Source organism: Aspergillus terreus, genomic scaffold (assembly GCF_000149615.1).
Source record: "Aspergillus terreus NIH2624 scaffold_11 genomic scaffold, whole genome shotgun sequence".
NCBI lineage: Eukaryota > Fungi > Ascomycota > Eurotiomycetes > Eurotiales > Aspergillaceae > Aspergillus > Aspergillus terreus.
In genome coordinates this window covers 1107248-1124342 of record NT_165934.1, presented here as the reverse complement: position 1 = coordinate 1124342, position 17095 = coordinate 1107248, and the positions used below count along the sequence as shown (strand labels likewise).

The window sequence follows — 17095 nt, the reverse complement described above, 5'->3', positions numbered from 1 at the left end:
TGTAGCGTGGAATCCTGCAGCGCGTAGAATCTGGATAATGGGAGGGCGCAAAAGGGCGTTATGGAGGTTGTGAGCCGACATGATGGAGTCGGATTGGACGATAGCAGTCGGAAGGAGCGATCAATATAGAAAAATATAAGGCAGGCTCAATTATTGAGAAAAGAATAAGGGTATCAAAGGCGACAATAGGAGAGGAGGGGGATGAATGGAGAGTAAATAGTAACAACAGAAGAAGAGGAAGAAGCAACCGGGCCGAAAAGGGAATCCACCGATCACGTTCCGCCGGCCCTCTGCATTATTCTCCAACAACCACCAACACCATCACCTCTCCGTCATTTCAACGCCACCATTCATCCTTTATCGTCTCTGTATACTTCTGCCTCGCTAGGGGCTCCCCTCGTTCTCTAGAAGGACTCTATCATCATGTCAGAACCGCGCCCCTCGCTCAAACTCACCTTCGGCAAGAAGAAACAGCCAGAGGAAACGCCATCCCAACCAACGCCTCCGCCTCCTCAACCAACATCAGAGACACCTCAGCGAAAGATCACGCTAAAGATAGCGCGCAAGCCGACTGAAGATGAAGCCGACGCGAAGCCCAAAAAGAAGAAACCGTCATCCTCCAAGAAACGTCCGGCAGATGAGCCTGCCCTCAAGGAACCCTCGGCAGCCGCGCCGCCATCCCAACCAACAGGTCCCAAACGATTGAAGTTGAACGCATCGAAGAAACCCGGCGTGCAGTCTATCCGAATCAAGAACAAGGGCCTGGTCCCTAATCGCCCTGTTGGCGTTGGCTACGACTCGGAGGCGTCAGACACAGAAATCGACCCTGCGATCGAAGAACAGTTCATTCTACGCATGCTCCCGGGTGAAGATTGTGATTATCTTCGCAACGCCATCGAGAATAGGCTCTTCAACAAATCGGAATTCTCGTTCAAACCGCTGACCCGCGAAGGGCGACGCGCAATTTTCAGGGTCCGCGACAAGCAGTATGCGGCCGCACTGGTGGACCTACCCTGTATCATCGAGGGCATGAAGAGCTGGGACCGGCGGGGATGGTACAAATCGGCCGATATTTGTCAGATGCTTCTCGTTTTAGGACCGGTTTCCAACGAGCGGGAGGCTCTCGAGTACCCTCTCCCTTCCGAAGTCGAATACCTGGATGACAAGACTTTGCGGTATGCCCACGGCTTGACGCCTCCGCTACGATGGGTGAGAAAGCGACGGTTTCGCGAACGCATCAGCCACCGAACGATCGAGCAAGTTGAAAAAGCTGTCGAGGATCTTGTTGCGCAGGATGAGGCATCTCTAGGTCCGCCGCGCTATGAGTTGATTGACCGTGCAGCGCTGAACCGGGCCGAAGGTCTTGTGCAGACCGGTGAATACGGAGAGGAAGAAGAAGAGTATGACGACGAGCAGGATGCCGAGGGTGAACTGGAGGCCGTGGATGAGATGTTTGAAGACTTTGAGGACAGTCTCGCCGCCGAAATGGAGGCAGCGCTGGCTGCTGGAGTAGATGGCGAAGCCACAGAGAACGCAGCAGCCCCGGCTCCTGTGGATTCTGGGGTTTACCAAGCTGGCACGCCTACCGCGACGAAACCCTCGACTCCTGCCGCCGACACTTCCGGCGACGAGAGTGATGATTCTGAGGGAGAAGAGCGCCGAGAAGCCGAAGAGGATCTCGATGATGAGCAGTTAGAGCAGCAGCGCCAAATGCAGCAACAGCGAGAAGAGATTGCGGAACTGGAGGCGCTGATCCGGGCCGAAACTGGACGGTGGGAGAAGATGCAGAACCGCATTCTGAAGAACAAGTTGGCCGAACGGATTCAGCATCTGCGACGCGATTTATCTCTGAAAAAGGTGTCCATCGGCGAGGGAGACGATGCCGATGTTTAATGTCCATGCTCCTTGCCTTGTTCTTTGCTACTTTGATACCCGGCTGTCATGAAATGTACATTTACTTGTTTCGATGTTTTATGCTCAACAAAGGCAGGACTATAATACATCTTCGAATATAATACCTATGATCCAACAACAGGCTCTCCCGTCGCCTCATGCACAGCGTCCTTGATGTGTAGATCCTTCCGCTCCTCCAACTTGCGTTCTCTCAACAGCTCCCTCTCCACGGTCTCGCCATCTGGCTCAGGCGGGCTATGTCCGACCCTCTCTCCCAACATCCGATCATGCTCTTTCTTCTTCCGATCCATATTCGCCGCATACTCGCGCTCCTCTCCGCCAGGATGATAGGCCGGGCTACCGGGGCCATACGCACTGCCGACGGGACCCGCATGCGCCCCGGCCTGGGCACGCTTTCTCGCCTCCTCGGAGCGATGTTCGACGGCGTACGCAATGTCGCCCTCGTTGGGCTGCTGTTCGACCCCGTACTCGAGGTCCACGTCCGGCGAGTTCTGCATTTCGCGCTGCTCGCGACGGCGATCGGCCATTAGGTGCGCGAGGGCCTCGTCGCTCGATGGCTTGGAGTTGGCCGTGCGACGGTAGACCGCTGGGACGGGGTCGCCATGTCGGCGTGGCTGAGAGGGGTGTTGCTGCTCGTAGGGAGAGTGGGTGACGGGATTTTGGGGCGAGTCGTACGCCGCTTGTTTGGGAGGTTGGGAGGGTTGGTTGTGATGGTGGACCATGCTGATGATTGTAGTCTAGTAGTTTAGGAGGATGGGTGAGATTGGAAGGGTGTTGAATGGAGGTTGAGGATGATGTTATATGGATGGTGGAAAGCTTGTATCGACATGACGTCACGGTGGTGCGTTTCTGATGCTGCCACTATCAAGTTCTGCTGCTACAATGGATAGTGCTTATCGCTGTTTATGTGATTAAATGCTGTTGTTGGTATGCATTGCATATAGTATACTCCAAAGTAGATGGGGATTGATATGCCATCCTTCGTCTGAACGCGTCATTCGAAACCGTGCCAGCTGTGTCGGATAGTCGTTCCCTTCAGTAGATTTGATGGACCTGTTGTACAACATTATCGAAGAGATACTCCGGTCCGAAGTCGAATTCAAAAGGAGAGGCACTGCACTTATGAGATGTGGTCACACCCTGATCGCAGACTGGTCGCACGTCCTAGTCATGCAGTTGTAGAGAGGAATTTCCATCGTCGGCTGCTCACGAGCTGGACTCACAGCTAGTCGTTGTTCGTCAATGTGAAGTCAAAGATGCCTAGACATGATAGAACATGCTGTTTGACGTGGTCAACCGCTTTACGATGTTTGTCCGGCCGACGGAGCGTACATGGATCAGAACAGTCCGAAGAACCCCTGGAGAACCATACAGCCGGCGACAGCTATGCAATGCGGCTACAGTCGCAGGCCCATCTGGTGATGATAGGAGTCGAAGCTTCTGGACAGATATACAAAGTGGACGACGACATTGTGCTGAAGACCGGACGCATATTCGAGCCGCCGACAGCCAACGCATCGTCGCAGGACCGCTGGTTCTACGCCTCAGAAACCATCTTCCAATCCAACCTGATGAAGAACGAGAAATTCGTCATGCGACTGCTCCACCAGCATCCGCACCCTAACCTCGTCGAGGTCATTGACGCAGGCCACCCAGAGGGGATCTATCTACGCAACTACCGACGCATGTGGGAGCTGGACGGCGCTGCGCCGGCGAGCCGCCTGCAGTGGTACCGCGATATCACCGATGCTCTAGCGCATCTTCACAAGCTCGGCATCGCGCATGCAGACCTACGCATGGAGAACATGGTGTTTGACGCTCGGGGCTGCGCGATTCTCTGCGAATTCAGTGCTTCGACTCCATTCGGCGAGCCGAACCACGTCTTCCCTGATCAACCGGTTCCGATCAATGGTGTCGCGCCGACCATCTCCGATGCGACGGATCGGTTTGCTATGGGCTCACTGATCTTCCAGATGGAACACGGGGTCAAGCCGGGATTTGTGGTCGGGGTCGGCGGGAGTTTGATTCTTCCGGAGGTGCGGACGGGCCATCCAGAACTTGACAGTGTGATCCGGAAGGCGTGGTTGGGGCAGTATAGCAATACTGGAGAGATGCTGGAGCAGATCGAGTCGCTCAAGTGTGGCGGTCGACAGTCGTGGGATCTACATCGCAAAGAGCCCTCGCGAGAGCTGCTGGATGAACGAGTCCTCCGGTGGAGAGAATGCAGGATGAAGCAATTCGGTGAGCACCCTTCATGTCTATATAGATCTGCTCCATGACGTAGTAATTGTTTGTAGGCTATGTTCTGGAAGGCGTACCGTCGGAAGAAGTGTTAAGAGATCTGGCCAGGCAGTATGGATGGAATAAAGATGAGGGACTGCGATTTGCCAAGTACCGAGATCATCTCACAGGAGGTCTCGAATTGTGATGGTGGTGATGGTCATGGTCATGGTGTTGATATGACCGCATGTGATTGCTTATCTAACCGTCTCCAAATAACCGCGGTCTTTCTCAAGACGATTACAATTTAGAATCCACATCAGCCGAGCTTTATATATAGAAAGCGGTGCCATTAGATGGTAGTTTCTGGGGGTTCAATCGACCTACAACACTATATCTCTGTATCTCCCTGAACGCTGCCGAACCCACCATGACTGCACTCTTCACTGTCCCAATCACCTCCACCGGAGGCAGTATAGCCTGCTCCAATCCCTCCGAGGAAAAGAACATCTATCTCCTCACCTTCACCTCCCCCAAGGACAACCGGCTCACTCCGAACTTCATCGAGGCTTTCCTCCTCTCCCTGGACATCATCGAGCACCGCTACCCGAAGGGCGTGGTGATCACCACCAGCGGCATTCCCAAGTTCTACAGCAACGGACTGGACCTCGAGCTCGCAACCACCACCGAGGGCTTCCTCGAACGATGGCTGTGGAAGCTCTTCCGCCGCTTACTGACGTACGCACTCCCATGAGTACCCCCTCCCCATCCCCCATCCTCCGCTGACAGCACCAACCAGATACCCCATGCCCACCATCTGCCTGCTGAACGGCCACGCCTTCGCTGGCGGCCTCATGCTGGCCATGTACCACGACTACCGCATCCAGAACCCGTCCAAGGGCTTCCTGTGCATCAACGAGCTCGAGTTCGGCGTGCCGCTGCAGGCGCCCATGATGAGCGTCTTCCGCGAGAAGCTCACCCCGTCCGCCTTTCGGGACCTGATCCTCGAGGCGCGGCGCTTCGGCGGCGCGGACTCGGTCAAGGCCGGGCTGGTCGACGCCGTGGGTGGCTTGGATGAGGCCCTGGCGATGATCCGACAGCGCGGACTGACCAAGAAGCCTGCTACCGGCATCTACGGCACCATGAAGGAGGAGATGTATCGCCATTCGCTGGATATCTTGGACGGCCATGCAGAGAATCTCATGTGGAGAGAGCGTATTGAGGAGAGGAAGGAGCAGGCGGCAGATTTGGGGGAGAATGCGGTTGCGGCGTGGGAGAGACAGCGTAATGCGAAGCTTTGATGAGGGTATAGAATGTTGTGTGTATACATATATATATATAGGTAGTTTCTATTCTCCCTATTATGGAGATGTAAATGTTCTTGAGGTTTAAATGTTAAATTTCATGCATCATGAGAGAATACGTGCAGCTAGATATTGTAGAATGAAACATCTGCAATAGCAACTTCCTCTTTGTATGCGTACCTACCGAGATAGCAAGCAAATCACAGCTTCAAACAGATCCTACAAAGAATCTAGACTAGTGAATTCCATCAATCATCAACTACCAACTACCAACTATTCATAGCGACTTCTAGTATCTACTACATAATGTCAGGGCAACAATTCCGCGGTCCGTTTACAAGACGCGCTGTCCCGCTTCTTTCCACTTTCATTCTTCTTCACTACATCTCTCGCCATCACTCAACTAACACAAGCAACATGGAGAGAAGATCAGGTCGTCTCGAAGCCCAGTAAGTCCCAGTACACGCACAAATTCTCTTGAACCGCTCTCTCTCCCTTGTTCCTTCTCCTTCCCACTTCCCATCCTCACCACATCCCACATCTCACTTTCGCTCACTATTACGCAACACACCATATCCCACCCTCCAACTAACACTTCTTGCCTGTCAGACTTCCTCCTTCCGCCATTGAAGATAGTCAAGATCTTGAGCCAAATATGAAGCGGTCCGTCAGCTCGCCAGAGCAGCCAACTCAGGCGAACCCCCAACAAGCCCTTGAGGCTAGACGCAAGGAAGGTCCACAGAGAGAAAACCCAAGGCTCTCGACAGCCCGTTATTGGGCCCAGAAGGCGAAGTCCCTCGATGAACCTGCAGAAGTGTCCTCCAAAAAGTGCTCCGTGAGCGATTTGCTGAATCCATCGGAGGCGTTTAGACGGGTAAGCTGATATACCTGCAAGTCATACACCTATCCATAGCGCTGACTGGAGACATATACACAGGAGATGCCTGGCAAAACAGAAACCGCAGCCACCGGACCGCCTGCTCTCTCGAACGACGCCATCGCCGACATCCTCACAAAGACCAAACCGGATTGTCCCCACGCGCAGGCCTGGATCCAGGCACACGAGATCCAGAAGGCGGAACAGCAACGCAAGGAGCGCACCGAGCTAAGGAATAAAGTTGCACGCCGGGTTCGCGATAAGGCCCGTAAGGCGGCGAAGAAGTCTGACGCATCGAAGCGCGAGGTCAACGAGTTCCTGGGCGAACTGCCGAAAGAAGGGCAGACCGACACTGCGGAACAGAAACCTGCCGATCCCAAGGATGATACCCCGGAGATGATCCTGAAACGGGTCGACTTGGCGCATGAGAGACTGAAAAAGACCATTGAAGATTGCAAGAGATCTAGAGAGCCCTAAAGACGCCTGCCATGGTCGCGGGTACGCTGGCCGTATGTCGTATGTCGCATGTGATATCATGGGAGTTCTGGCGGGTTAGGGTCGTGTCGGTTTCGATGGGAATTGGGGTGTGGATGCTAATGTGCTATGGCCCGATCATGACTGTATGATGACAATAATAATCGCGTTTCCGGCGCACACCTTCGTTTCTCTCAATGTTAGTTATTTCTGTTGTTTCCTTTTTGCTCTTTCTGGGCTCTCCAATTTGTCTACCAGTGGCCGATACGGCGCCGCCAGAAGATGCTCTGGTGCCCTCTGCGCAGAATCCTCCCGTCGCGGTTCCCCCGATGATGGCCATCGGCGCTGTTCCTCATGCATTCGATCTAGCGGTTCCCCGACGACCTGATATTTGGCCCAGTTGATCGGGGGCATGCGCACCACATTCTGCGGGGTGGGGATCGTCCCGAGCCCTGATGCGCCTCGGCTTTTGTTCGATTCCTCGGCCTCTCCACTCTCATCCTCGCCGTCCCTGTCATCCTCCTCGTTATGTGTGAAATTCACAAATCCGCCCGGATCCTTGGCGGAGAGATTCCCGGCGGCCAGTTCGCGCGCAAAGCCCTCGGGGTCGGCGGCGGCGGCTTTCTTCAGCCGCTCCAGGGTGCGGATGTCGCGCAGGCTCTGCTGCTTCTGGAGCTGGAGGATGGAGAGGGCGGAGCGCAGAGCGATGGCATCGGGGTTCTCGCTCTCGGAGATCGGGACGGGCGGCGGCTCGGACGCTACGATGGCGGCGGGCGGTGGCGGGGCCATGGACATGGGGCCAGGAAAGTCGGATGGGGTGGCCGTACTGAAGGACGAGGCGACTCTCGTGGTGGGCGAGGGGGAGCTGGCGGGGGGCACGATGGGATGTGCTGGCGCGCCGCCGTTGGGGACGGGGGCGAGGTGGGCGAGAACTGGAGTCACCGGGGAATAAGGCGGGCGCGGTGGAGTTCCCGGGCGATCGGAGTCAGCCTGGGGGTCGTGGGACGGCTGCATCGTAGTGGGATAGAGGACGAAGGTGGCGGTTGGGGGGTTCTTTTGGTCTTTATAGTCGGGTCGCGGAGGACGGGCGAAGCGAACGATGGGGCGTTTGGAGAGGCTGGAGCGGGGTTTGTTGCGATCCAAAACAACTTAAATGATGGACTGGATTAAGATCCCGACGTGGATGACGTTGGTCGCGTCCCCGCCCGGAGTTTAGATCGGTCTGATTCTCGCGTGGACTAGAGTGGCTGGTCCGGAAGTTGTTGAGGGCGAGTGGACTATTATCATGTCGGCAGAGAGGGTTTGCGGAGAGAGTGCAGGTATGGTGCAGAAGATGGGGAAGTTGAGGTGGATCAAAGAAGGACGAAGAAGGCCGATGAATGGATTGCGATGGATGTTGATGGATGCACGTGCTTGCTGACATATCGTACCTTAACTACCTACTATGCAGAGCCTCGTCTCAGGGGATTTTATAGAGTAATTATATATTTTAATAAACCCATAAAAAATGCAGTCTATTCAAAGAGTTTGTCACTTCCATGCATAGAAGGACTAGCTTCAAGGACTAGCTTCATGGCCTGATCGATGGGCTGATTGATGTACTCCATGCAAATCCCTCACCGCCTTTAAAGAAAAAAGACTCTTCCCTCCACATGCTTTCTTCAATCCACCACCATCTACACCATTACCCCCTATTTACTCAAATCCCGCCAAAATGAAGCGCAAGACAGCTTCCGGTGAGGCCCTGAACGGCAATGGCCAGCCAGACTCCAAGAAGCGCGCTCTGTCCGGCGAGGAAGCCGAGGCGCGTTTTCGTCCTGGCTTGTTTGAGTCCGCCGAACTACAGAAGTACACCAAGGAATACGCCCAGTCCGCTCCGTATGTCCTCCAAGTCGATGCATAGAGTCAATTCTGATTCCTCCAGGTACAAGCACGGCGTTATCTGTCCCCTGATCGAACCCTCCTTGCTGCGATCGGTACGCGAGGAAATCCAGGCCCATCTGGACTTCACCGAGAAAGAGACCGACATCTACAAAATCTTCCAGTCGGGCGACCTCGCGAACCTCGACGGCCTCGATGACGACTCCCTGTCCAAGCTTCCCTCCCTGTTAAAGCTCCGCGACGCCATGTACTCCGCCCGGTTTCGGGAGTACATCTCTGGCGTGACCAACTCCGGCAAATTGAGCGGCCGCAAGACCGACATGGCCATCAACATCTACAACGAGGGTTGTCACCTGCTCTGCCACGACGACGTCATTGGCAGCCGTCGCGTCAGCTACATCCTCTATTTGACGGATCCCGACACCCCCTGGCAGGCCGAATGGGGTGGCGCCCTGCGCCTGTATCCCACCACGACCAAGAAAGACGCCAAGGGCGACGACGTCAAGATTCCCAGCCCCGACTACAGTCTGAGCATCCCGCCTGCCTTCAATCAGCTCAGCTTCTTCACCGTGCAGCCCGGCGAGAGCTTCCACGACGTCGAGGAGGTGTACCACCCGAAGGAGGGCGAGGATAAGTCCAAGAAGCGCGTGCGCATGGCGATCAGCGGCTGGTTCCACATCCCCCAGAGGGGGGAGGACGGCTTCGAGGAAGGTCTGGAGGAGAAGCTCGCGGAGCGCAGCAGTTTGGCCCAGCTGCAGGGCCGCGGCGATATCTACGACCTCCCGCAGCCGCAGCCGGTGGTGTGCGAGCCCGAATCGACACCCGAGACCAGCGACAAGGGCAAGGGGAAGGCCAAGGTGGAGGAAGAGCCCGCCACCATGGAGTTCACCGAGTCCGACCTCAACTTCCTGATCCAGTACATTGCGCCGACGTACCTGACGCCAGACATCGCGGAGGAGATGTCCGACACCTTTGCCAACGAGTCATCGCTCAACCTGGAGCAGTTCCTGTGCGAAAAGTTTGCCGCCCGCGTGCGCTCTTACATCGAAGCGCAAGAGAAGACGGCGCTGCCCGTCTCGTCGGACGAGATCCACTCCCAGACGGGCTGGACCGTCGCCCGGCCCCCGCACAAACAGCGCTACATGTACCTGCAGCACTCGACGGAGATGTCGAGCGACCCGTCTCCGATCGAGGAGCTCCTGCACACTGTCTTCCCGTCGCCGCCCTTCCGCAAGTGGCTGGCGTTGGCTACGGGCGCCGACCGGATCTCGTCGTACGATTTCCTGGCGCGTCGCTTCCGACGCGGTCAGGACTACACGCTTGCCAGCGGCTACGATGGCGAGGAGCCCCGTCTGGAGTTCACGCTGTGTCTGACCCCAACGCCGGGGTGGGAGAAGGAAGCCGAGGACGAGGACGAGGAGGAAGAAGAGGAGGGCGAGGGTGCATCCGCGCTGTCCAAGCCGAAGAAGGAGGCGACAGACGGTGCAGAGGAGCCGGCTGTGGGTGGCTACGAAATCTACATGGCGGGCGACGACGAGGATGACGGCGACGCAGCGATCTACCGGTCCGCAGGGGCGGACGAAGACGACGGGATTCTGTTCAGCACGGCGGCGGGCTGGAACCGGATGAGCATTGTGCTGCGCGACCGCGGCACGCTCAAGTTCGTCAAGTATGTCAGTGCGGCGGCGCAGGGCGACCGGTGGGACGTTACGGGTGAGTTGGGGGTAGAGTTTGGCGACGACGATGGGGAGGAGGAGGATGATGATGACGAGGAGGAAAATGACGATGCAGAGTGAAAAGTCGAACAAAATTCGTGTATATAATTTTGAGTATGTGATGACTTGGCCGTGCATACAGCATGTTCTTACGACAAAAATAGATCCGTTATGGTTAGCCCGCTCGGGAGTGCTTAAATGAAGCTGCCTAGGCGATCTTTCAGCACGACCGCGCCTACATTCTAGAAGACACAGCCACTTTGACGATCGACTCTCCCGGCGTATAATCCAGCGACGTATAGACTACGATACAGCCACGCCCGAGTACACTAAGACTGCAAGGTTGCCCACCACGTGGGGAGTCCGTGTCCACCCATGGGGAGGAATCACGAGAATGCGGTCGTTGATGGCGGCTGGATCCGTCTTAGAGAAGACGGGAACGAGATCACCGCCGCTGTCTGACATGGACGGACGATCGATGGTGTGGTGGTAAGCGTAAGGACTCCGTACGTCTGGTGCGTCTGTTCGTGTGGAGCGGCTGATGCAGGACTGGACCTTAGGTTTGGACGGGATGCGCCGTTGTCGTGTGCTGGAGGTGGAGTGGCAGTGAGACGGACTGAAGAAGGGACAAACTAGACAAGGATATCTGCGGAGTAGGTAGAAGGGTGGGTACACAACGGTGGCCGATGGTCGGACAGACCCCGAGCTAGTTTGTGAAGATGAAGCTGAAGAATGTATCTGAGGGGATTATGTGAAGGGCAGAGACATCGTGAGCCCGCCTATATTTAGCTATATTTAGATTGATGGAGATAGGACACATCAACAACTGGAGGTGTACTTCGTATAGTATATCTGCCAAGAGACCTGATGACAGCTGTCTGGTTTGTGTGTTCTCGTGTGTTCTATGCAGGGGTCGATGAAGTGTACAGAAATTGGGCATATTCTTCCGATTTCAGTAACCAGCCACGATGTGAATGCTACCTAGTAGGTACCTAGGTAGGAGGGCGGTTGTTGGGTACGATTCGGAACGGTCACTTACTCAGACGCTAGTAGGGTTAGTCACTAACTGAGCATGTCGTAAGGATGCCAGAAGAATATCCAAATCACCCACAGTGTCCTACGGTCCTACCCCGAACCGACGCGTCTAGATCTTCCCCGGCCTTAATCAGAGCAGTGTCCAACGGAGGGCAACCAGACGCCCCGGTCAATAATGCGCCGCCCGGCCGTCGGGAGGACCCATTGACGGCGGACCATTCATTTGCTCAGACGGCGCATGCAGGGCCGACTCCAGAGGCAGAGTGACACCATCCCTGTCCTGTGAGTGTGTCGGTCACACCGCAGGGTGCAGATGTTTGGAAGGCTCCATCGTGGAAGAATCGGATGGTGGTGGGCTGTGGTGGATCATGGACGTGAGTGTTTGGGGTCCATAATCTCCTCTGATATTCATCCGGCGGGAGTACAAAGTACGTACATACATCGGAGTACCTACATAGGTACCTTATTGTACATACCCGCCGTTGGTGATGTTTATTTACTTGTGGTGTCGTGCCCAGGGATCATCCGGCCCCAGAGAAGACCCAAGACAGGACGGACCACGCTGCGCGGGACGGTGCATGCGTCGGCAATCGAGGGAGGACCAGCGGAGAGACGTCTGGAGGGTGGAGAGGCCGAAAATTGGGGCAGGATTAGTTGAAGGCTGCAGGAGCCGGTACCACCCTGGCGTCGGGATGAATCGCCTGGAAGATGCTGGAGGCTGCAGGGAACCGGTTTCATGGCTCTACACTCGATGACGAGGTCTCACACCGGTTCCATCCACCTGCAAGGGTTCTTTGTTCCGGTCACACCCTGGCGGCCAGTGATGGCGGGGAGACGGACGCCACATGAAGGGGGGGGGGGACCCTTTCCATGTGTGTCGGATGAAGAAATGCCGTGACTTCATGACTGCTCAACCTAACGGTACAGAGTATGTACTGGCAGGGTGGCTGGACCAGTCACTTTCATCCGTCTTAGCGGCGATCATTTCATGGTTGCCATGTGTATTATTTAGAATAATAATATTTATCATTATTATTATTATCTTTATTTATTATCTTATTATTTTGTCACTATTGTACTTTGTATGTACTTTTATTATAATTTTATTGATTTATTATTTTTTATAGATGTATAGATCTAAGTAATTATAGATCTACAACTGATAGTCGGTGCACATGAAATGAACATGCGAAGGATTGAAATACTGGAAGAATATTGATTAAAATATTATTAATCTGCATATATTAATATTAGATCCAGCATGGAGCTGTCAGCCGTCGACTAGCGTCCACGGTATGGACTTGTATTGACGGGTACCCGTATTCTCCAGGTTTCTCCGCGGTGAGGACTGGTATGGGTTGCTCGGGGGACTCATTCTTCATTGCCTTCTACATATCCATCGATACAGCTACGTAGGTAGATACCTAGTAGTATCCCCCTAGATAAATGTATATTCTTGGTAGTAAGGTAGGTAGGTACTCTACACAATAATAGTAGAAAGTGTCAGATTATACAGAGTACTACTCAATACTTAAGGTAATACTTAGTAATATTCAAAAATACGTTCGGTGGACCCCTGAGGACGATCGTTCAGTGCGGCCACGTGAAGCTCGAGATCAGACATGGATTCGATTCGTCCTGATTTCGGCCTCTTCCTTTCTACCACCCAAGGTACCTCACCTGAATCAACACACCCATCCCTTGTTGTGATGTCACTCACTCCATGCGTCTTACATGAGCACTCTACCTAGGTACGTACTTAGGACTTGCATTGCATGATCCTATCTCCCAAGTACTGTCGTCCGTACTGTAATCCTACCTACGATCCACCGATCGAATGAATCACCCTCTTCTGATTTAGATCCCAGACTAACCCCATCCCCGTCGCGCGATCGACCACGCTTTGCCCAAGTGAGCACCCTGCGATTGCCCAACTGAGCTAAGGCCGTTTGACCCGACCAGGTGGGCGCTGTCTAGTGTCGTTTTGGCTGACGGTGGATGGTGGGATCCATGGGACCCGTGGAATGGCAGCCCTCCGCCACGCGTGTGGCCGCAGGCGTCCATGCTTGGGGACACGAGGAACTGCATTTCTTCACTGTAGTAGTAAGTACTCCGTAGTAGGTATTTCTAGGAGTCAGCTTCTAATCCTTTGATTCATCCCATAGAGCAGACCCGATAACAATATAGAGAATTATTATAATATTATAATAATATTCGATCTGAATAATCATTATCTTGCGAATAAAATAGAAAATAACATAATAAAAAAAAATACACCCCTTTGTTCCAACCCACCCGAGCTTTCTCTCTGCTTTCCCCGTCCCACCTTTTTCGGAGATCTGAAAATTCGATCCATCATCTCTCTCGCTCTCCCTTCGACTCTCTCTCTCGACCTCTCTCCAGCCTACTACCTCTCTCCCTCTCTTTTCTCCGTCTACTTCACTCTCTCATTCTGACTCCCTTCTCTCTACTTCTCCTCCACAACCATCGCCCTTCCTCGTCTCTCCCGTCCACGCCTGTCATCCATCCCTTGGCTGTAGTCCTCTGCGTCAGTCCCGGTCGTCTCCACGTATTTCCACCCCGTCCATACCGTCCTCTCCCCCAGCATCCCCCATACCCTGGACCTTTCCCCCTTACTTGTCTTGGGTCGCATTCACCGATTTCGCTCAACCTCGTGCTGCACGCGATTCTCTCCTCCCCCCCTCCCCACCCGCCTCCTCTCCTCAGCGTCGCATGCCACTCGCCAATCCCTCAGACCGGCCGATTCTCCGTCTGGTGACATCCCCTTCCGACTGCCAGTGACACACGGGCGTGCGAGAAATCCCATTTCGACCCCCGGAGATACTTTCAGACCGATCTTGCTGGTCCATTGGTGGAACATGAGATAGCCCAGGCCACAGTCTCCCAGTCCACCTCTGTTCGATCCCATCCGCTGTGTCCCTTCACCTCTCTCCCTCCTCCTGTTGCTCCCTTCGCCTCACGCCCGGCCTCGATTGACATGGAGGCCACCCTCACCCATCGGCCATGGGAGTCGACGTCCACCGGGCCCCAGACCCCAACCGCTACCACGTCCTCCCAGACGCTGCCCTCCATCTCGACCCTCACGGCGACCATGAATCATAACCCTCCTCCCGCCGAGAAGTCGCCAGGAAATGCCTCTCTGAATACCATTGAGCGCGATTCCGGCAACTGGTCCATGCCTCAGAGTACCAGTAAGTCAACCGCCTCTTCCCTCGATCCCCCAGACAAGAATGCCTTACTGACCGTGCCCGGGAGGATCCTCCACATATTCAACAGCAACCAATGGAACTGGAAATTACCCTTCTCTTTCCTTCCTCACCTCATCGCAACCCTCTCCGAATCGCGTCTCCACCGTCTCCGATCGATCGCCCTATCCGACCGATCAGTCCACCACCAATACCCCGTCGTCCGCCGGCGCGCAACCCTCCCCCAACTTCGGCTCTTCTCAGGCGCCCTCCGGACTGCCGTCCCTGAACCAGAACTATGACGCCGCCTCGCAACGAGGGAGCATCGCAGAGCCCGCCGAGTCCCGCCGGAGCAGTATCGATAGTCGAATGAACCAGGGCATCAGCTCCCTCGCCATCAACCCGGCCTCACCCTATCACAGCACCAACGCTTCCCAAACGTCGCTGGTTTCGGGGCTGCAACGGGAACGGGGCATCCCCGTCGATGCGAACAGCTCCTATCGAGGCCCGCGCTACTCGTCGGGACAGCCGCTGTCCCCGTTGGGTCCGCGCGCCGGCGAACATCGGGGCTTTGCGGCTGGCCGCACCGCTCCGGCCATCTCGTCGAATCCGCGCTCCGAAATCTATAATGCCGAGGCGCCCACCGCCGGTCTGGCCTATGCCTTTCCCGATCCCGACGTTGCCCGCTCGAATTCTATCTCCTCCACGACGGAGAAATCCCACCATCAGTTCTCTCGCAAGGGGAGCGCCGCAGAATCGTTGGCGAGTAGCGTGTACTCGGAGCGGTTGCCCCGTGGCCAGCATGGTATGTCACAATCCACCATCCTGGAAGTCTGCGTACTAATCATGCGACGACAGAACTGCCGCAGAATGTCCATCATCATTCCTTACAGCATAAGCAAGTCCGGGGGATCATTGGCGAGTCCGATGCTCACAGCAGTAGCACGCCGTACAGCAGAACCCCGGAATTACGCGTCACCCACAAGCTGGCGGAGCGCAAGCGCCGCAGCGAGATGAAGGACTGTTTCGAAGCTCTGCGGGTCCGTCTTCCACAGAGCCAAAACAACAAGTCCAGCAAATGGGAGACGCTTACGCGAGGTGAGTGATCTTCTTCCTGATCACATTCTGAATCTTACTAACGGTCAATAGCAATTGAATACATTGGCCAGCTCGAGAAGATGCTCACGAGTGTCCGTCGCGAGAATGAGGCACTGCGGAACGAGCTCGAAGACATGCGGGCGCAAATGAACCAGGGGCCGTCCAACGGACCTTCTCGACCGGCGTCGATGTTCGAGCATCATTCGATGGTGCCGCAACCCAATGGACAGCCACACAGTCATATGTTCTCCAACTACGGGCCGGGGTCCGGCATGGCGCAAGACCAGCCTCGAACCCTCCCGCCGTTGATGAACGGGTCGGTCGCTCCTATGCAAGGTATTCAGTATACCGATGACCGACGGTAGTGGGTGCGATCCCCTGGGATCTCCTCTGGGATCTCCCTAATTCCATCTGGCTTTGTTTTGGCTCTCATAGGCGACGGACGGATTGGCGATGTTCGATGATTTTTGGTCTACGATGGGTGGTATCTCCTTGCCTCATTATACATTTCTGCATTACGACATGGATTCTTGCATGGGAGGTGGAATCGGATACCAGAACTGTGTTTATTATTATGTTGGGTCTTCGCAGCCTCGAAGATTGATTGTGTCTGTACCAAAAGCTACCCGCTTGCAACCGGAGTCTTTGAATTGATATCCCTGGTGATTCCTGGTGACTGAGTCGGATCGATCAATCGTAGTTGCATGATTCTCTTCTGTACTCCGTAAGTCTCGTCTTCTCTCTTCTTCAGACGCATTCGGTTATTTTTATCGCACGGGCTGATTGGCGCCGGGCAGAAACAACCTCGTTCTCTGTAAGCGCCGCGGTCCACCCCCGTCCACCACGGCGCCTACAGCCTCTCTCCAAGCCAATGTCTTCGCTCCCTCTCCTCCAGGCCAGACACGATCGGGACAATTCGTCCAATCGCGCCCTGCAGATTCTGACAGGTCACTCGGCGGAAATTAAGCTTGCTCTTCTGCACATCAACCGACTCACGATGAGGCCCAATCGTGCAGCTCGAGTGTCTGGAAGCTGCTCGAGCTTCTGGGCTAAGAATAACCAGGCGCCATGCATCAGAGATCTTCAAAACCCTCTCGAGTCCCGCGTCTCGTTTCTCTTGCTTCTGGTCTTCCTATTGACGATTGCACGGGCCGTTCCATTCATTCCGTTCTTTGCGCATTGTGTTACTTCGCCTTTGTTGCACGTCCACCGTCCATCCTGCATATTAGACTAGACCGGGCTGGAGTTTTGTCACGCTTTGTGTCTCTTCGTTCTCTTTATCTTTGATGTCTTGATCAACTCGTCTACCGTGAACGCTTCTGCATCCGTCCATGGTATGTGCCTCCATGTCTATATCTTTCCAGCGCTAAC

At 54.9% G+C, this 17095-nt stretch overlaps 7 protein-coding genes across 7 annotated transcripts; 5 read left to right on the top strand and 2 right to left on the bottom strand.

Annotated features, from left to right (window-relative positions):
* Positions 1 to 423: 423 nt before the first annotated feature.
* ATEG_07828 (transcription initiation factor TFIID subunit 7 family protein) lies at positions 424 to 1893 on the top strand (the record flags this gene model as incomplete). Its single annotated transcript, XM_001216449.1, has 1 exon — positions 424 to 1893. One exon carries the CDS (start codon positions 424 to 426, stop codon positions 1891 to 1893), a length of 1470 nt encoding a protein of 489 aa, XP_001216449.1.
* A 125-nt stretch (positions 1894 to 2018) lies between these two features.
* Positions 2019 to 2636, bottom strand: ATEG_07827 (uncharacterized protein; the record flags this gene model as incomplete). The annotated part of the gene is made up of 1 exon (XM_001216448.1): positions 2019 to 2636. The coding sequence occupies one exon, from the start codon at positions 2634 to 2636 to the stop codon at positions 2019 to 2021; it is 618 nt and encodes a 205-aa protein (XP_001216448.1).
* Positions 2637 to 3170: 534 nt separating this feature from the next.
* ATEG_07826 (enoyl-CoA hydratase/isomerase family protein) lies at positions 3171 to 5435 on the top strand (the record flags this gene model as incomplete). The annotated part of the gene is made up of 4 exons (XM_001216447.1): positions 3171 to 4155; positions 4264 to 4383; positions 4479 to 4872; positions 4934 to 5435. 4 exons carry the CDS (start codon positions 3171 to 3173, stop codon positions 5433 to 5435), a joined length of 2001 nt encoding a protein of 666 aa, XP_001216447.1.
* Positions 5436 to 6093: 658 nt separating this feature from the next.
* On the top strand, positions 6094 to 6792 carry ATEG_07825 (uncharacterized protein; the record flags this gene model as incomplete). Its single annotated transcript, XM_001216446.1, has 2 exons — positions 6094 to 6312; positions 6376 to 6792. 2 exons carry the CDS (start codon positions 6094 to 6096, stop codon positions 6790 to 6792), a joined length of 636 nt encoding a protein of 211 aa, XP_001216446.1.
* Positions 6793 to 7141: 349 nt separating this feature from the next.
* Positions 7142 to 7803, bottom strand: ATEG_07824 (uncharacterized protein; the record flags this gene model as incomplete). The annotated part of the gene is made up of 2 exons (XM_001216445.1): positions 7142 to 7173; positions 7284 to 7803. 2 exons carry the CDS (start codon positions 7801 to 7803, stop codon positions 7142 to 7144), a joined length of 552 nt encoding a protein of 183 aa, XP_001216445.1.
* A 700-nt stretch (positions 7804 to 8503) lies between these two features.
* On the top strand, positions 8504 to 10466 carry ATEG_07823 (oxidative DNA demethylase; the record flags this gene model as incomplete). The annotated part of the gene is made up of 2 exons (XM_001216444.1): positions 8504 to 8667; positions 8714 to 10466. 2 exons carry the CDS (start codon positions 8504 to 8506, stop codon positions 10464 to 10466), a joined length of 1917 nt encoding a protein of 638 aa, XP_001216444.1.
* Positions 10467 to 14418: 3952 nt separating this feature from the next.
* On the top strand, positions 14419 to 16089 carry ATEG_07822 (putative HLH transcription factor (Hpa3); the record flags this gene model as incomplete). Its single annotated transcript, XM_001216443.1, has 4 exons — positions 14419 to 14632; positions 14718 to 15431; positions 15485 to 15724; positions 15776 to 16089. The coding sequence occupies 4 exons, from the start codon at positions 14419 to 14421 to the stop codon at positions 16087 to 16089; spliced, it is 1482 nt and encodes a 493-aa protein (XP_001216443.1).
* Positions 16090 to 17095: the final 1006 nt, after the last annotated feature.